Source organism: Furipterus horrens, unplaced genomic scaffold (genome assembly GCF_987537825.1).
Source record: "Furipterus horrens unplaced genomic scaffold, mFurHor1.1.pri manual_scaffold_1, whole genome shotgun sequence".
In the NCBI taxonomy this organism is placed as follows: domain Eukaryota; kingdom Metazoa; phylum Chordata; class Mammalia; order Chiroptera; family Furipteridae; genus Furipterus; species Furipterus horrens.
This window is the reverse complement of record NW_028327171.1, coordinates 37,963,267-37,981,570: the sequence shown is the minus strand read 5'-3', so window position 1 is coordinate 37,981,570 and position 18,304 is coordinate 37,963,267. Positions and strand designations below refer to the sequence as shown.

At 33.3% G+C, this 18,304-nt stretch overlaps 1 protein-coding gene across 1 annotated transcript in view; it reads right to left on the bottom strand.

The window, feature by feature from the left end:
- The window catches only part of NAALADL2 (N-acetylated alpha-linked acidic dipeptidase like 2), a 669,716-nt gene that overhangs the window by 144,358 nt on the left and 507,054 nt on the right, over positions 1 to 18,304 (bottom strand). The window contains exon 10 of the mRNA XM_090276711.1: positions 16,755 to 16,853. Within this exon, the coding sequence (XP_090132837.1) occupies positions 16,755 to 16,853 (99 nt within the window). The remainder of the gene's footprint in view (positions 1 to 16,754; positions 16,854 to 18,304) is intronic.

Below are 18,304 nucleotides of genomic sequence, written 5' to 3'. Positions count from 1 at the left end.
GCCAATTGAGAGAATATAGCCATCTTGTGGCAGCTCTTAAAACCTCGGACCCAAGGTCCTTAGGCGTAGTGACTACATTTTCCAAACAAAACTGGGAGCAAAACTGGTTGATTTCAAAACTAACTCACTGAAATTAGGAAAATCTCCTGAAAGTGGCAATTTGTCCCTAAGGGGCTCTGAAGGATATGAAAGAAATGGATGACAAACCATTTCAGTAAGAGTATTTGTCTTTTATCTGGCTCTTTGGTGAAGAAGTAAACGAGTAAGAAAAGGTACAAAGGAATTGTGGAATTTTTCTTTGCTTTCCATTGTCCTGGAAATTAGTTATTTGAATCAGATATGTGTCTCTATGCCATATAAATTGGTTGATTTTTAGGAGTTATGACTAATATTTTTGAAATAAATTTTCTATATTTAGATATAATTTTTTGACTTAAGGTAATAATAAATCATATAATAATTGTACAAATGTTTTGTTCATTTATGTATTTTACAGACATAAAAATGTTTGTCATGTGTTCTTATGCTGTTTGATATATATCACCATCTTCTCAATGTCACATTTTACTCTGAAGTTACACATTTCTGTTATACTCTTCTCTCCTTTATATATTAAACTTGACCTTAATATAGCCTAAACAAATAAAAATGTAATATCTGTATAGGTTCCTAAATATGCACATCTGATATTTCAGTCCCTAAGTCCAGAAAATGTATCATTACTAATATTCCAAGCATTTAACTGAAAATGTATATTTATTTATTTATTTATTTATTTTTCCTTTCCTGTGTCTAAAATTCCACTCCAAAATTTCACGCTTTTTGGAGTGGAAGCAGAGGCAACAGAAATTTTTCAATTCCAGATAAAATAATTCTTCAACCACAACATATTAAAATTTCTATTCTTAAAACTTATTCTGTCTTAAAGGCTTTTATTTTTTTTAAATGTGTTTTATTGATTATAATATTACATTTGTGCCAATTTCCCTTCCCTCTGCTCCCCTCCACCCGGTGGCCCCCCTCCCTCCAGTTGTCCCCCCCTTTTAGATCATGTCCATTAGTTGTGCATACAGTTCTTCTCATCCTCTCTCTGTCTATTCCATTCCCTCCTACCATGATCCTTAATGCCTATATCATCTCCCTCCCTCTCCCCATTCCCCCTCCCTGTTGACCTCCCCCCAATATGCTCCCCGTATCTATAGTTCTTTTTCCAGTCTCATTGCCTGTTTAGTTTGCCTTTGTTTCAATTCCCTAGCTTCTGTTGTTTCTTGTGATGCAGTTTTCATTTTAGATTTCATTGTCTTGATCCTCCTTTTTCTAAACCAGTCCCTTTAACATCTCATATAACAGTGGTTTGGATCTAATGAACTCTTTCAGTTTTATTTTGTCCTGGAAACACTTTCTCTGTCCTTCTATTCTGAATGACAATTTCGCTGGATAGAGTATTCGTGGTTGTAGGTTTTGGATTTTCATTACTTTGAATATTTCTTGCCAGTCCCTTCTTGCCTGCAGGGTCTCCCTTGAGAAGTCAGCTGATAGTCTAATTGGGACCCCTTTGTACATGATTCTTTTCTTCTCTCTTGCTGCTTTTAAGATTCTCTCTTTATCTTTAATTTTTGACATTTTGATTATAATGTGTCTTGGAGTGGTTCTCCCTGGGTCCAGTTTTTTTGGAACTCTCTGTGCTTCCTGGACCTGTAAGTCCACTTCCTTCCCCAAGTCTGGGAAGTTCTCCTTTATTATATTTTCACTCAATTTTTCAAGTTCTAGTTCATCTTCCTCGCTCTCTGGCAAACCAATGATTCTTATGTTGGGCCTTTTATAGTTGTCCCAGAGGTTTCTGATCCTCTCATTGTTGCTTCCCATTTCCTCTCGCTGCATTGTTTGACTGCTTGTTCTTTCTCCATATTCCGGTTTGTTGAAATGAACTCTGGATTTTATTTCCTCACCATCTGTCTCGTATGCGGTTTTGTTCCTTTCGTTATGAGTGTTTTTCGCTTCTTTCTCATCTTTTTCCAGATCTTTTGTGAATTCTGTAAGCCACCTGATAACAATGGCACAGAACTGAGCATCTGACAGGTTTCTTATCTGTTCATCTGTCAGGTTCTCTATCTGCTGCCTGGTGAGCTGTGTCACCGGGATCTCTATATTTGTCTGCCACATTTTGACAGATGCGTTTTGTTTTCTTGGGCTGGCTGTCGGGGGCAGTGCCTGTGTACGCGTCACAAGTCAGCGACCGGCGCCTGTCCGCGACCTATTTCGCAGCCCTGTGGCGCTTTCTTTGGGGGCCGGGGTCCAAGATGGATTCACACAGTTATTCCGCTAGGAGACCGGGATCCGTCCTCCCGCCCCCCTGGGCCTCACTGTTCAAGGCGATGTGGTGGCTGCTTTCCCCAGCGTTGGGGTCGCGAGCTGCCGGGGGTTCGACTGCAGCCGGGGTTGTTCTCCCCGCCGCTGTCCCTGGAGCGACCGCAAACAGCTCCGCCCCCTTTCTCTTGTCCTACCTGCCCAAAGGGCGCCGCTCGTTTATAACTTTGTACGTTGGGCTTCCGTGTAGTTTTATTTTCTGGAATTTCTAGTTATCCTTTGTTTTGAAGTAGTTGTATTCCTCTCTAGTTGTAGAGGGAGACCTAGCGCGTCCGTCTAAGCCTCCATCTTGGCCGGAAGTCCTGAAAATGTATATTTAATAGCAAAATTGAATTCTGGTATTTTTGTTTTGGCCTACATATGACAAGAAGAAATTTTAGGCTTAATGGAAGCTCTTATAAACTATTGCTAAAACAAGAATTCCAGAATTTTATCTGACAGACTGATCACCAAAAGCTAAATATTAATGACAAACATCTGTTAGACTGAGACATAAAAGATCAAGTTGGGGCATAAATAAATGCTGATAGCCAAAATGAAGGATATTTAAAGTATGTAAGGTTTCAATATATGTATGCTTATTTTATTTTAAAGGCAATCATGGAGTATTGGTTAAAATATAAATCAAAGATGAAATGGAAAAGTAGAGATAAGTCTAAATTAATTAATTACCACTTGTTCAGTAAACAAAATCATTTAAACATGAAGTCGTTGGGTAAGCAATAAAATGAAACATTTAAATATCTTGCTTCACACAGAAGCATGCATTCAGGTGTTTCTCCCATTGACAAGAGTATCAGCCCTTTACAAGTGGGAAGGATGTATGCATGTTTTAAAATAGTTTGCATTTTTAACAGTACCTCACATTTTGAATGTAAATTACCATCCAAAATATTAGTTGTTGTTTTTTTCTTTAGTTACTTCAACTGACAGAGAAGGAAAACTCTTGATTCCAAAAAACCTCCGCTGCCTTGCGGCATACCTCTTCAGGGGAAAGGCTAAGGGAGTAAACCCCGACAGAAAATCCGGAGCCGGAGTCCCTAAGGCGGTTTGACGTTGTAGTCAACACCGGCAACTCCTGCGGCGCACCTGAACCCAAGCTGTATCGACTCCGTCTTTCCCTTGGACCCTTCAGCTGCGAAGAGAGGGGGGGTCTGCTGCATGGGCAACAGCAGACCCTCCATATCACCCTGCCCAGGCTCTGTAGCTTCAGCGTCATCACAAGATGTCGATTCAACATGGGAGGAGACAGATACCATGTCACTCCCGAGTCGGACTGCACAGCCATTCTCGGCGGTGCAGATAGACTCTTGAGAAGCTACACCATCGTCTCTCGAGACGGACGGCTGCCGACTTCAACTGAGCCTCTTTCAGAGCTCCTCACAGTGGGGCTTCTTAAATCAGCGATTCCTTAAAGTTTTTAAGGGTCAACTGCCGCCTTAAAAGTAGAGGGTTTTAATGCATGAGCATTTTAGACCCAGGTTGGCCAACAAGTTTATTTCATATGTCAAATCCAGTCCATTCTTAGTGGCTCTCTAAGGTGACCCTGAGTCTCAATGTGAATACAATGATTACCTTTGGATATCTACCAAGGGGGCAGGGAAAGGATTTGCTTCATGAATACACTGAGTTTTCTAACCTTTAAGTCCATTTAATACTGATACAATGCACTGAAACCGGGAGTGAATGCAGTAATCAAACCCCTTTTATGAATACTTCCCTTCTGTATTTCAATTTCTTTTCTCCATCTCCTGCTCTCTTTCAGGTGGTTATAATGTCTAGACATACCAGAGTACATGGCAATATGTTAGCAGAAATTCATTCCTTATTTAGTATTGGTTTTGCCTTTTTCCAAAATATTGATTCTGATGTAGATATGTAGACAAAAACATTGTTATAATTGGTAGCAGATTTGGTGGTTGTCTCTGAAACACTATTGCTACTCTGCAATGTATACTATTTTGCAGCAGCCACTATTATGAATGGGATTGATTCCCGTTCCAAGAAAAAGAGTTCTAAGTTAATTAGGGTAACTTGAACTCGTTTTCCACAGTGATCAGTTTAGGTAAGCCAAGCTTCATCAAATCAACACAGCTATTTCCCTGGTCACAGGAATGATACAAATTAAGCATGAGACTACTTTAGAATAATAATAGTAAGGGTGTCCATTTGCTAGGGCTTTCTAGAAATCAGCATTACATCTCTTGTTTTGACAGAATCATGTAGATAGGATTCCAGGAACTGCTGGAAGCATTTTTCCATTATGGAAGAATTTCACTTATTAAAGGTCCAAAAGGGAAAATGGCAGAACTGAGAGGATAGGAGGTAAGAAGCTCTGATTCTGTGTTTGAGCTACTCCTGAAGAATGTTTCTTCTAGACTTTTCAGTTACATGAGAGAACAAGAATTCCTTTACTTTTATTAAGCAAGTTTGCATATTGGTCTTTATTAAGTAGCAAACAAAAACATCCCAACTTATTTGTACTTTTTTCACTTTTGAAGGCAATAATTCTAAAATGGTTGATCCTCTTTCTTGTTTCCTTAAAAATCACTGATGATAGGGACCATAATTATTTTTCTTGATAACATAATTATGACTATTCATTATTGTCTTATTTAAGAACACAGAAATATTACTATTTGAACCTTCACTAAATGGTTTCAGGACACTTTAATTTCAAATGTAATCAAGTTAAATAGATATATAAGTTAAATAAGGACACTTTAATTTCAAATGTAATCAAGTTAAATAGATATATAAGTTAAATATTAATAAGTAAACCCTAACAGAGTCAAAATAAATATTACTTTTCTACTACAATACATTTCAAACAAAATTTTGTTTGATTGTTCAAATCTAATTTTTGCTCAGTTCTTAAAATTCAGTTTAATATTATAAAACTATTCATATTTTTGAAATGTATTTATTCTACCCTAAAATACCATTTTCTGTGAGCTTTTAGAGACATTGCATAATTCTAATATAGACTATACTATCTTTTAAAGTCTGCAATTTTGAATATTTTCTATGTCATTCCAACAATAGCAAAATATACAGGTCCAAAGATTTTTTTAAAGTATAACATTCTGATTTATGTGGAAATTAAGACATGAAGACATACATAGATACATGCATATATAATTCGGGGTTTTCAAAGGAATAAATAATACTGAGAGGGATTAGCACTGGATATTTGTATCACTGGTTAGTTTGTACCACATGCTGTGTGTGTGTGTGTGTGTGTGTGTGTGTGTGTGTATTTAAGGGAAACTTTTCTTATATTCACCCTTGAAGGGAGTGCATAACTGTCTCCAGGACCCTCAAAAGACTGCCCAGATTCTTCTGGTTGTTGTGTTATAGTAGATATATTTTTTTAAAATAAGTGATTATTGCTTGGAACTTTTAGATTTTTTTTATTATAAAGAGATTTTGTTTAAAAAGTACTTTGGGGGGAAGATATTTGACCTGCTTACCTGGAGCCCATCTGTTACCCACTGACTACTCTGCATGTTGACTCTGTACTTCTACAGCATTTTGAGAAAGATATTACCTATTAATGGTATAAAAAGACAAAGAATATCTTGGTTTAAATGAGGAAAAATACAGAAATTAACATTTAAATTAAATTTTGACTTATTGAAAGATTCCTGAAATAAGAGAAAGAACATATATTTAGAGCACAGAAAATTTAGTTATCACCAAAAATGTTACTTCTGAGATGAGGCTACTGATTCCTGAATTAGATAGGAAAACTCCCTAATGCAGGTTGATGGTGTTAAAAGATTGTTATATTATATGTAAGTAATCATAGAGCTTCACATTCTGATTTATATCATTAGTATATTTATATTCTGTAACACAAATTTTAAAACGTCCTTACCAAACATAAAAGAAAAAAGTATGCTCAGAAAATAACAACCATTCTACTTATTCTTATCTTAATATACGGTAATAAGTCTTTTAACATGTTGTAGCAAACTAGCTACTCAGATGATTAACTTCTCTTTAAGACTGGAGTCAAATTTTGACAAGCTTATATTGTGTAATAATTCACTTTTGGGTAATAAAAGCACGAACAAAAAAGAGAAACTTATTATATAAGGCATGCCTTTAGAAACTATAATATTTGTTCAGTATAATGAAAAACAATAAACCAAACCTCTCTAGGCAAGAGAAAATACAGTCAGCACTATCTCCAATTTTAGTAAATGAAGATATTGAGCTTAATTATACATTTATGAAGAAAATCCACACCTACAATGTTTTTTTTCAAAGTTTTAGAAGTTAGTTTTAATATCCCATTATATCTCTTGAGTAGTTCCAACCAACATTTTTATTACAAAGTACAGTCTCTGCATTGAAATTACATATTTGGGATATTTTCTTGTTTAGCTTGTGCCATGAAAACACAGAGTATAGATCTCTATGGAGATATTATGCAACTAGTAACAATAATTTGATAAACCAAAAAGAATTCAAAAGTATTTTTAACAATAAAAACAAAAGCTTTGAATCCACAGCTAAGAATAACATCAAATGTATACATACATAAGATTAAATAATATAATTACACTTGCTTTGTTACATAGAAGACAATATTATCATATCTTACCCCCCAAACTGCAACATTAGAGACAATTGGAAATTTGCTGATTCGGATTAGAAAGCATAGCCAGTTTTCCTAAGCATTTAAAGAATGCACAAGAAATTCTATTAGTTCATGGATACAACATGCCTTTGAAATTTAGAAAACTCAGTAAAAGATATTTATTTTGTCTAGGTTAAAAGGCAGTTCCATTTTTAGTTTTTTAGGGAAATTCCATACTGTTCTCCACAGTGGCTGCACCAATCTGCCTTCACACCAACAGTGCAGTAGGGTTCCCTTTCCTCTGCATCCTCGCCAGCACTTGTTGTTTAATGATTTGTTGATGATGGCCATTCTGACCGGTATGAGGTGGTATAGCATTGTGATTTTAATTTGCATCTGTCTGATAGCTAGTGATAGCTAGCTCATATGTTTATGAGCCCTCTGTATGTCCTCCTTGGATAAGTGTCCGTTCAGGTGCTTTGCCTTGATTCTTTTTATCCTCTCCCAAGGATATGTTTATTGACTTTAGGGAGGAAAGGAGAGAGACAGAGACAGAGGAAAAATGTATGTGAGAGAGAAACATTGACTAGCTGCCTCCCATATACACTCCAACTGGGAATCAAACCCACAACCTAGGTATGTGCCCTGAACGGGAATCAAACTAGCAACCTTTAGGGGGTGAAACAACATTCCTACCAACTGAATAACCTGGCCAGGGCTTAGGCTATGTTTTTAAGCTAGAGCTGAGAATAATATCTCAACAGAAATACAATTATTCTATATTTTACTCTGCGTCTTTTTATGTAGTTACAGAATAAGTAGATTGACTTAAGTTTTCAGTTACCATGTTCTAAGAGTCTTAATATTATAACAACTAGTACAAACATATTTTAATAGTGACATTTAAAAATAATTGCAGATTTATATTTCATAAGTCATGTGCTTAAAATAATATAATAGCAGAATATGACTATTAATCAAAGCAATCCTGGTTAATCATCTCTAAAGAATGACTGAAAGGCATATGCAATTAATATTCACTGAAATGGTTAAAATCAGAATTATTTAAATGTTTTTCATCTTTGAAGATACCACCATTAACCTTTTATTAACACCATTTCAGAACTGAATTAAAATTTATAGCTAAGTAAGGTCAATGTAACTACATTGCTCAAATACTATGTAAGAATTACTAACCTTGATTACTAGACTTTACACAAATACTGCAATTTAATCTCACTATACCACTTTCTCAATGTATATAATGGGAATAAATACCACATTATCCTTACTATTTTCTCTTTGGGACAGAGTAATGTCCAAATAATTTTAGTAGTGTCTTATTTTGATATTAAATAAGAAAAGAAAGACATGTATGAGAGGTATATCCATTTAAGAACAGTGTTTTTCAAAATCCTGTACTAATTAAAAACATATTAATATAACATAAAATTGACAGTCAGAGTATCCTATATTAGGATGAGAACTTCTTAAATTACTTTTACTGTATTTTGCTAGAACAGGTACACCTGGTTTCAGGAATTGTGTATTCACAGAAGGTGGGTAGACAGGGACAAGATACTATAAACAATGTCTTCTCCATCACATTGTTTTCCCCCTGAAGGAAAAAGATACGGTAGATTTCTGGCAGACTTAATTTTATTATTGTGGTAATAACTTAATTGACACTCAGTATTTTAATACTAGTGGAAGTAAAAATGTTTCTCAGAATGTTGCAAACAATGGTACAAGTGTTTCAGCGAACATCAGAAATTCAATATATAGAACTGTGCAGGGCTAATAGAATATTGGACTTAAAATTCATCAATCACAGTATGATATGTTGTTATGAATTTTTTGCATGCTGAGCATTTCAGAGATTGGATGTAAGAAGATGGAGAATGAGTACCATCTCCTATATTTCTCTAATAATAAAGGGAAGAATATTCTTTGAGTCATTAAACACAAGAGACTAATGTTAACCCTGTAGAAAATTCATGCTTTAGCATTTATGCTGACTCAAAAACTGACAAACTCTAATGATTTTCTTACAGAAAACAACAATAGGAAAGCTTCCTAAATTATGAATAGTGCAGAGACTCTGTATAAGCTACAAGTAATTACAGCAATTATTTTTATTTTATTTTATTTATTTTGGGCTTTTTGAAAGATTAACTTGTAAAATACTTAATATGGTTTTTGAAATATATAACCATTTGAAAAAAAATCACTCTGCTAGAAATTATGTCATTAAATAATTACTAAAGATAACCAGTTTCCAGTTCAGGAGGTAAGGAGCTTAGAAGTTACCACTCTATCCTCACAAAAAATAAAGAGCAGCATAAACTTAAAAATCAACCATTCTTAGATTCATCAGAGAAGTGAGGTCACAGGTCAAATCATGACCACCAAATTTGGAGAGACAGGTGGATAGAGAACTTTACAATTTACCAAAGTAACCTCTGTAGGAACCAGAGCCAGAGTAAGAAAGCCTAAACTGCAGCTGAAACATTGCTGGAGACGGATGGTGGACAACTCTGAGTTGAAATCTCCAGGCACCCTGTCATAGGAGGGACCCCACACTTCTGTGCGCTTTATCTCCAGGAGCTCCTCACAGTGAATATTAGAGAAAAAGCTCCTTGGGTTCCCAGAACAGGGGAGAGGAAAAGAAACCATTTTAAAATATGTCAGAGCATTCTATTCTTCTTATTAAAGCCTGAAGAAACTATTTAACAGAGCCTAAACAGCTGGTGTTTTATTGGAGCCTACTTGACCTGAGAGTGAAACTTACAGCATGGGGCCTAGGTCACCAAAAGACTGAGACCTAATCACAGAGCGGTAAAATCCTTCCCCTTTCCCACACTTTCCCACTGCATCCCAAAAGGTCAATTTACAACAATTTCTTTTACCCGTATATCATATCAGGCTATCAAGAAAAAAATTACAAGGCATACTGAAGGGCCAAAAACCACAAATTCAAGACACTGAACAAACATCAGACTAGACATGACAGGGATGTTGGAGTTAACCAGACCGAGAACTTAAAACAACTATGACTAATAGGCTGTTGGCACTAATGGATAAAGTAGACAGCATGTAAGAACTGCTGGGCAATGTAAGCAAAACGACAGAGAAGAAAATCTAGATTACCTTGGGTCTAGTGGTGTTTTAGCTACAACATTAAAAGCACAATCCATGAAAGAAAAAATTGATAAACTGAACCTCGTTAAAATTTAAATTTATTATTTTCTACAAAATACAGTTAAGAAAAAGGCAAGACATAAACTGAAAGAAAAATATGAAAAGAACACATCTGATAAAGTACTGTTATTCAAAACACACAAAGAAATCTTAAAACTCAATAGAGAAAACACATAATCCAATTTAGAAAATGGGCAAAAGATACCTCACCACGAAAGATATACAAGAAGATGCTACACACATATATTATTAGGGAATTGAAAACTAAAACAACAATAATTCCCCTTTACACCTATTAGAATGCCAATATTCAGAACTGTGACAAAATATATAATACAGTATTCCTTCACTTATCGCGGGTATTATGTTCTAGACCCCCCCGTGATAGAAGAAAATCTGCAAAGTAGGAACCTTATGTTTATTTTAGTATTTATATATATTTTAAGGCTTTATAAACCCTTCCCCTACACTTATAAACCATTCCCAGTCCCTTATTAACCTTTCCCTCTCCCTTATTAACCTTTTCCACACTTTTATAAATACGTATGTTCTTAAACATATTCTATACTCTTAAACCTACATAACTTTAACAACATACGCATACAGTACCGCAAAATCCCATGCTATAGCAAAAAACCCACGATAAATAATTAAATATAATATTTTTAAACATCCCGTGATACAGTGAGGCCATGATAAGTGAACCATGATACAGAGAGGGACTACTGTAATATTTTATATCTTGTACTAATTAAAAATTATTTTTCTTAAGGTGGGATAAACAATGAAAGGATTAATAAACTGATATTTCTGAAGGAAGCCCTCAAGCAGAATCAGATAATTTGCTAGTTCCCATGGTACCACATGTATAAGCTATTTTTTGTTTTATTGGATATACCATTCATACTCAGAGATTTAAAAATACAATATGGAGTATATGGGTTTCTAGAAGAAAAATACTATTTATCCAATTATATGATAGTTCCTTCCCTCTGCCACCGTAGTCTTCTAGATTCACTTTTAAAGTCCTTTTCTTCTAAACATAGTTATACTGTTTTGTTTTGTTTTGTTTAAAATATAACTTACCAGTCCTCATTATTAAATGTTGCAAAATTTAAACAAAAGTGCTAATAAAATATATTAAATTCAAAAACATATAAGATAAACACAAGGCACTCTATCTATTAAAAATAGAGAAAAGAAATGGGTAAGAAGCCATATGAACCTTTTTATACAGAATATCAAAGACTGAGGATCAGTCATAAATAAAGAGACAAAATAATTTTAAAATTTAAAATAATTGGTTCAAAAGTTATAAAGAGTAGTTGATTGGGTGAATATACTTCTTCCTATATTTTATGGTGATAAAATATTCATAAAATTTACCATTTTATGTGTACAGTTCAATGGTATTAAATACATTCATAATGTGTAACCATAACCACCATCCACCTCCATGTTTTTCATGTTTTAACCCTTTGAGTGCCAACATCACTGTGAGCAATACTGACACATTTTCCCAAAAGTGCCAGCATTGCTCGCGGATATTCTTTTTTCAATGGCTATATATGTAAATAACGATGGAATAATTCATATTTTATGTTCTCTTTTTTTTGTACATCAGGTTATATATCGATATAAGTTTTTCTCATGTTGATCCAAATTTCGAATTACACATGGCACTCAGAGGGTTAAAATAGAATCTCTATGTGCATTATACAATAAGTCTCAGTCCTCCTTCCCCTGGTCCCTGGCAACAACTCTATTTTCTGTCTCCATCACTTTGATTATTCTAAGTAACTAATGTATGTGGAATCCTACAGTATTTATTTACTTATTTACTTATTTATTTATTTCTTTTGTGACTGGCATGTTTCACTTAGCATTATGTCCTCTAGTTTCATCCATGTTGTGGCATATGTCAGAATTCCCCTTTTAAAAAAAATTCCATTGTATGTATACAACACATTTTGCTTTTCCATTCATTCATGTTCGAATACCTAGAGAGCTTCCACACTTAAGCTATTATAAATAATGCTGCTATCAACATGTGTATACAAATATCTTTTTGAAACTTCACTTTCAATTTTGTGGTGTATATACTCAGAAGTGGATATGGTCTATTATATGATAATTTTATTTTCAAATTTTTGAGAAACCTCTATACTGTTTTCTACAGTAGCTGTACCATTTTGCATTCCCCCAAACAGTGCACCAGAGTACCAATTTCTCCACATCCTCATCAACACTTGTTATTTTCCGTTTTGTTTTGGTTTTTGATGGTAGCCATCCAAATGGGTGTGAAGTGGTGGCTGAATATGCTTTTGAACATTTTCTTATCTTTATAATATTACTTTCCTGTGTATGACATAAAGTACTCTAACCTGGGTCTTTTGCCCCCTCCCTTTTCGCTTGTCCTTACAGAAATGTTGCCAGGATAGCATTGTATGCATCATCAGTGATGACCCAAATGTTCTTAACCTGTGTTATCCAATGCAGTAGCCACTAGCCATATATTATCATTAAGCATTTGAATTGTGGCTAATGAGATTGTGAAAATAAAAGTTTAATTGTGTTTTTTAAATTTAATTTAAATCCACATGTGACTACTGGTTACTATATCAGATAATGCTTTTCTAGATCCTACTTCTTTCTGAGCTCCAACCTCCTGTATCAAACTGTATCTTTGTCATGTCTGCCTGGATGGCTTACATCATCCAAAAATCCACATGATCAATGTCAAACTCACTATCACTTTCTCCAAACCAGCCCCTCATTTGGTTAACTAAATAATATCAACTCTGCTCAGGATAGAACTATTGAAATTATTTTTTACTCTTCAGTCTGCTTTATGTCCCATACCCAGTAAATCACATATTCTGTCATTCAATCTTCAAAATTATCTCTCAAATCTGTCTTCTGCTTTCCAAAACACACATCATCATTTCTCACACACTTCCACCAACAATCTACTAAATCTTTAAAGAAGTTTCCATGAAAACTCGTTAACATTAAAACAAGTCGAAATTGCTTATATTTTTCAAATGTTACCTTTCTAGTAAATTCTTCAAATCTCCTAGTCTGAGGCAAAAGCATCATCTTCTTCCCTCCCACAGTTTGTCCATATTACTTTCACATTTTTAGTATGTTATAGTGAAATTATTTGCTCACCTGTTTACTGGATTGGACCTACTCCTGTGTATTACTTGTATTTCAAGTGTTTTGCTTTATCCTTGGCTTATTGTAGGCTATCAGAATGCTTAGATAACTAATAACAATTTATGATCTAAGTGCTGAAGATTTAAAAACATAGCTAGAGAATTCCTGTGTGTAGAAGGAGAAATAAGCCTATTTTCAAAACGTAAATCCATGGTGATTTTTACTCACTTATTAAAGGATTAAGCATCTAAGATTTATATTGGTATTTTATTCATGTTTAACCTTTAGAGGAATTAGTTTGGCTTTTATGATAATTAAAAAAAACAAATGCTATTTTTTAAGGTAATTATAGAGGCTAAAGAAAAACCTTCAACACTGCTGCTGCATGTGTCGTTCTCTGGCAACTTCATACAGCACCACCTGACTGTCATTGAAGCCATGATAAATTATACCTTTGTAATCAATATTGAGTCTCATTCCTTACTTTCTTTGCTTCCATGCTTTATATCAAAAAGACAAATGCCAAGATAAATTTAAACTTTGTAAAAAATATTTTTTAAAAGAACTACAGGACATTGGAAAACTACTTTCAAGGACAAGGACTTAAGGCTCACATTCCACTTATGAGATTATTTATTTATTTTAATTCAGAAAGGCACCAATTATGAATTATTTACTTTCTAATACTTAGAAATTATAACTTAATTTGGCATATTAATATTTGTGATTTATAACAAAAGATCTAGAGTGTAAATTACATGGAAAAGATAATGGATTGCTTTACAAGAATATTTATATTATATGTATATATATAGTATTTATTTAATTAGCTAACATAAAATATGTGATAGTGCTATGATGTTGTGTATCTAATTCTAACATATACTCAAAGAATAAAAAAAAGTGTTTTTATACTTCTGGTTTATTGAAATGTTTTAATATGGGTGTAATTATGATTTATTAAAAATGTTTTTGTATTGGTATAATACCAACAATATTTATGTTTTATCATTTTACAAAGTGTTTTCCAAATTTTATATCACTTTAAAATAATGGATAGTTGCAGAATTTATACCTAGGAGGGACTTACCATTCAAAGTGTAGTATTATTTACATAATGTCACAATACCAGATGGCACGGGAGTATACTAAACTCATGATATAGTGTTATAGTACCATCATTTTCCTTATTGAAACAAATATTCTAAAGACTTTAATTCTTCACAAATTAAATTTCATGGTCCATTTGTACACATTAATTTATCAGTGTGTTCTCAGCACTTAATTAATTAGCTTACTTGTATAATTTCATGTCTAAATTATGCTGTAAGTTTTTTTGGCTTTAAAATAAAAACAAAATTCTGAAAATGTAGGTAAGGGTTTACTTTGAAGACTTTGGAACCAGCATTTTTTGGATGTAAGTTTTAGTTTTTTCTATTTTCTTATTTTATTAAATTGATTGGGGTGACCTTGATTAATAAGTCTTTATAGGTTTCAAATGCACATTTCTATGACACATTATCTGTACAGAAGTAGCTTTTTAAATGCATTAATAATTATTCTCAATTGTATGCATATTGTATCTCTAGGGAAAATGTATATATCATCTTTTCAACTTCACAGAATCCTAGCAAGGAACACTCTTATGATTATACTCCTTTTTTGATGTAGAAAATAAAATAAATTTCTACAAATAATACAGCACATTGGTAGCCAAGATAGAAGTGAAATACATACTCCATACTTCCTCATATGTACTCTATTTAACTATTTTATGTTTATACTTTTATTTTGTTCTTGATCAAAGAGAATTTTACTTTAAAATGAAATATCTATTAAACATTTCTTTATATGGTTCCACACCTTCTGCTACTGGTGAAATAAGATTAAACTTCTGAAGAACAGTATTTTCCCTTGGCCTTTGTCTACAACATGAGTGGTATCCAAAGTTAAACATGATGATTGGGGAAACAGAATCAACTTCAGAATATTACAAGTAGTCATGAAGAAATCTTCCTGAACTCCTGCTTCTGTACCTACACAGGTTTTATTTTTTCATAGACATAGAATTCTTCCAACATCCAACTAGTGGATTTATATACTGTATATAAATTATGTGTGTGTATTTATATGGTAAGACATCATTTCCATTTAATGCATATATACATACATATATATACTTATCTAAATATAAATATCTATATGTACTCATTTTATCTGTCTATTTATCTACCTACCTACCTTTCTATATAATTAGCTTCTCTCCATGTATCAGGAATGCAACTAAAATTTGACTACTAAAATGTTAATATTTTGGAACCACTTCTATCTTGCTATAATCCAAATAATAATGAATAATCAAAAGATGGAGATGTTAAAAACTAAATCAAGGAACTGGAATAGATTGAAAAATAAAGTGTTATGAATGTAGTTAAGATGCAGAGATTTTGAGCTTAGAAGAATTTCAAATAAAACGTGATCCACACACGTCTTATTACAAAAGTTAAGAAACAGTTAATTTACACAGATTTTAAGGTAAGAGATAAGCCTAGGATTCTAGCCTTTGTATTTTGAGTTCATTCTATTGCCACTCTTTGAGTTCAGTTCACTATATCCATTATATCATCTTTCCTCTTTCTAAAGAAGAAAAACAGACTTGTAAAATGTCACTAAAATATTTAAGAATGAGTCGTCAAACATTCAAGTAAGCATATATAAATATGGATTATTTTAAATGTTATGAAATTTGTTCTACAAATTTCAAAAAACAGGATATGACAGCATAAACAAATAGGCAGCAAATAAATAGTGAAAGAAATAGTTGATAAATGTAAAAATACAGATGATGTTAGGCATTAAATTTATTTGACTCATACTGTGGAATTTAATTTTCTCCATACTATAAACTTTCCCCATAAAATAAACTATTCTACAGTATAAATTGGTATGACACTTATAGAGTGATTATATTTATTATAAACACAGTATAACTTTATTATTAAAGAAAGGAGCCTTTTATTTTTTTACTGCAAATAAGAAGTACCTCAAACAACCAACTACCTTAAATATTGAAACAAAACTTTGAAGGTACAGAAACTCAATGACCCATTTTTGTATTTTTCTTAATATAAAATGCAGAGGGGTATGCTCGAGAATATAGCACAAATCTATTTTCAGATTAAGAAAAAAGCTAATTATTATATTAAAGATTGATTTTTAAATATAAATCTTTACTTATTAATCCAAGTGATCTTGACTGAGTTGCTTATCATCTTTATTCCTAGGTAAAAGAGGAGACACTTAATATCATTTCTAGTACATATTACAAATAAAAATATATATAGTTCTTTTTTTGATTGGCTACTTTCTTTTTCCTTCATCTACCAACAAAAAAGAACAAAATTTTTCCAACCTGCTCATGAATGCATTCCTCACCTACCTTGGTAATGGTTTCATGAAGTTTGAAAAAAGGATCCATTTCTTCAAGTTTTGTTGCACCTTTAGGGAAAAGGGCCTCCTCGGAGAGAAAACGTGGATCCTGTGGAAAGCAGAATAAAACATTTAAAACTCTTAATTGATATTGTTTTTGAAGTGCTTATTGGATTTCCTTTAAAGATTCAACAGGATTCTAAATTGCTTTAAGGTTTCTGTTGATTGTTGAACTTCATTCCACTAATCTAATAAACCAATCACAGAATAGTTTTAAATTAAAATGAGAAGAAATCTATAACTCTTATTATTTGTATCTATAAAAGAATTGTTTTTTTACTCAGAAGAGATAATTCTATGCAATTCTTTTCCTTTTTATAAAATGGAGACTTATATGTAGAATAACATACCTTGACTATAAAACCCATACCTGAAACCCCTTTTCTATTTAATATATTAAATGTTGTTTTAAGTCTGGTAGAATGTGGTTTTTAATTAACAGGATTACCAACAAGAAAATTCTAGGCAAAAGTGTGCAGATATTTAAACATTGCAAAGCTCACTTTAAAAGAATAATAAGATATATTTAGGGTGGAACAGTCTCATGGCTTTATATGCTATCAATAGTGGTAACAAGTTGCATCAGAACCTTAGTGTTAGATGGTTGAAATAAATCAGAGAATCAGTAATTAGGTAGTTATATTGTACTCACAGGAGTAGACAAATTTCAGGATAAAAGGAGATACAGAATACTGATAACACTGTGGAACAATTTTTAACATCATTCCTGTTGAGTTCGATTTTCAGCTGGTTTAGACTTAAATAGGCATGCTGATTTCAAAATTGCAGTTAGTTTTCTTCTATCTCATGTAGTTTTTCTCTACAGCTTATCTGAATTCGATCACTCTAGACTGGATCAAACCTGGATCAAGGGAAGCACTAGTGCTCTCCTATTGGCTGAGAGCAAACCTCTCTTGAGTGGGGATGGGTGGGGGATGACCTTGGAGACCAGTGACAGGTTCATACTTGTCTAGGGTATTCAGTTACACATGAGACAGTGTGGTGAGAGGTTGTGTGCCGCTCTATAGAGTGAATCATATTCCGAAGTGTAGTTTGAGTTCTTGTCTGTATACAAGGAGTTAGCAGAATTTATTTTTTTTATTTACATACGTACTTATTTCCTTTCCTTCAGATCATGTCTGCCTCTGCTATTTCTCATTGTAAGTGCCTAAACAACCCTGATTCATTTTGTTATATCTGTGGCAGTTTCACCATTCCCAGTCAAAGGATAAATATCAGTGCATTTGTCAGGCAAGCCTATTTTGCATATTTTAAAGTAAAACGTGGTGATCAAGATAAGTCTTGGGCCCCTCACAAGGTGTGTAAGCAGTGTCTTGAGGGTTTATGGATGTGGATGAAGGGAACAGGTGATCAATTGCCACTTGGTATATCTATGTTTTGGCGAGAGCCCAAAGATCATTCAAGTGACTGTTACTTGTGTATAGTGAAAACATCAGGATATAACAAGAAAAATAAATGTAAAATAGAGTATCCTAGTCT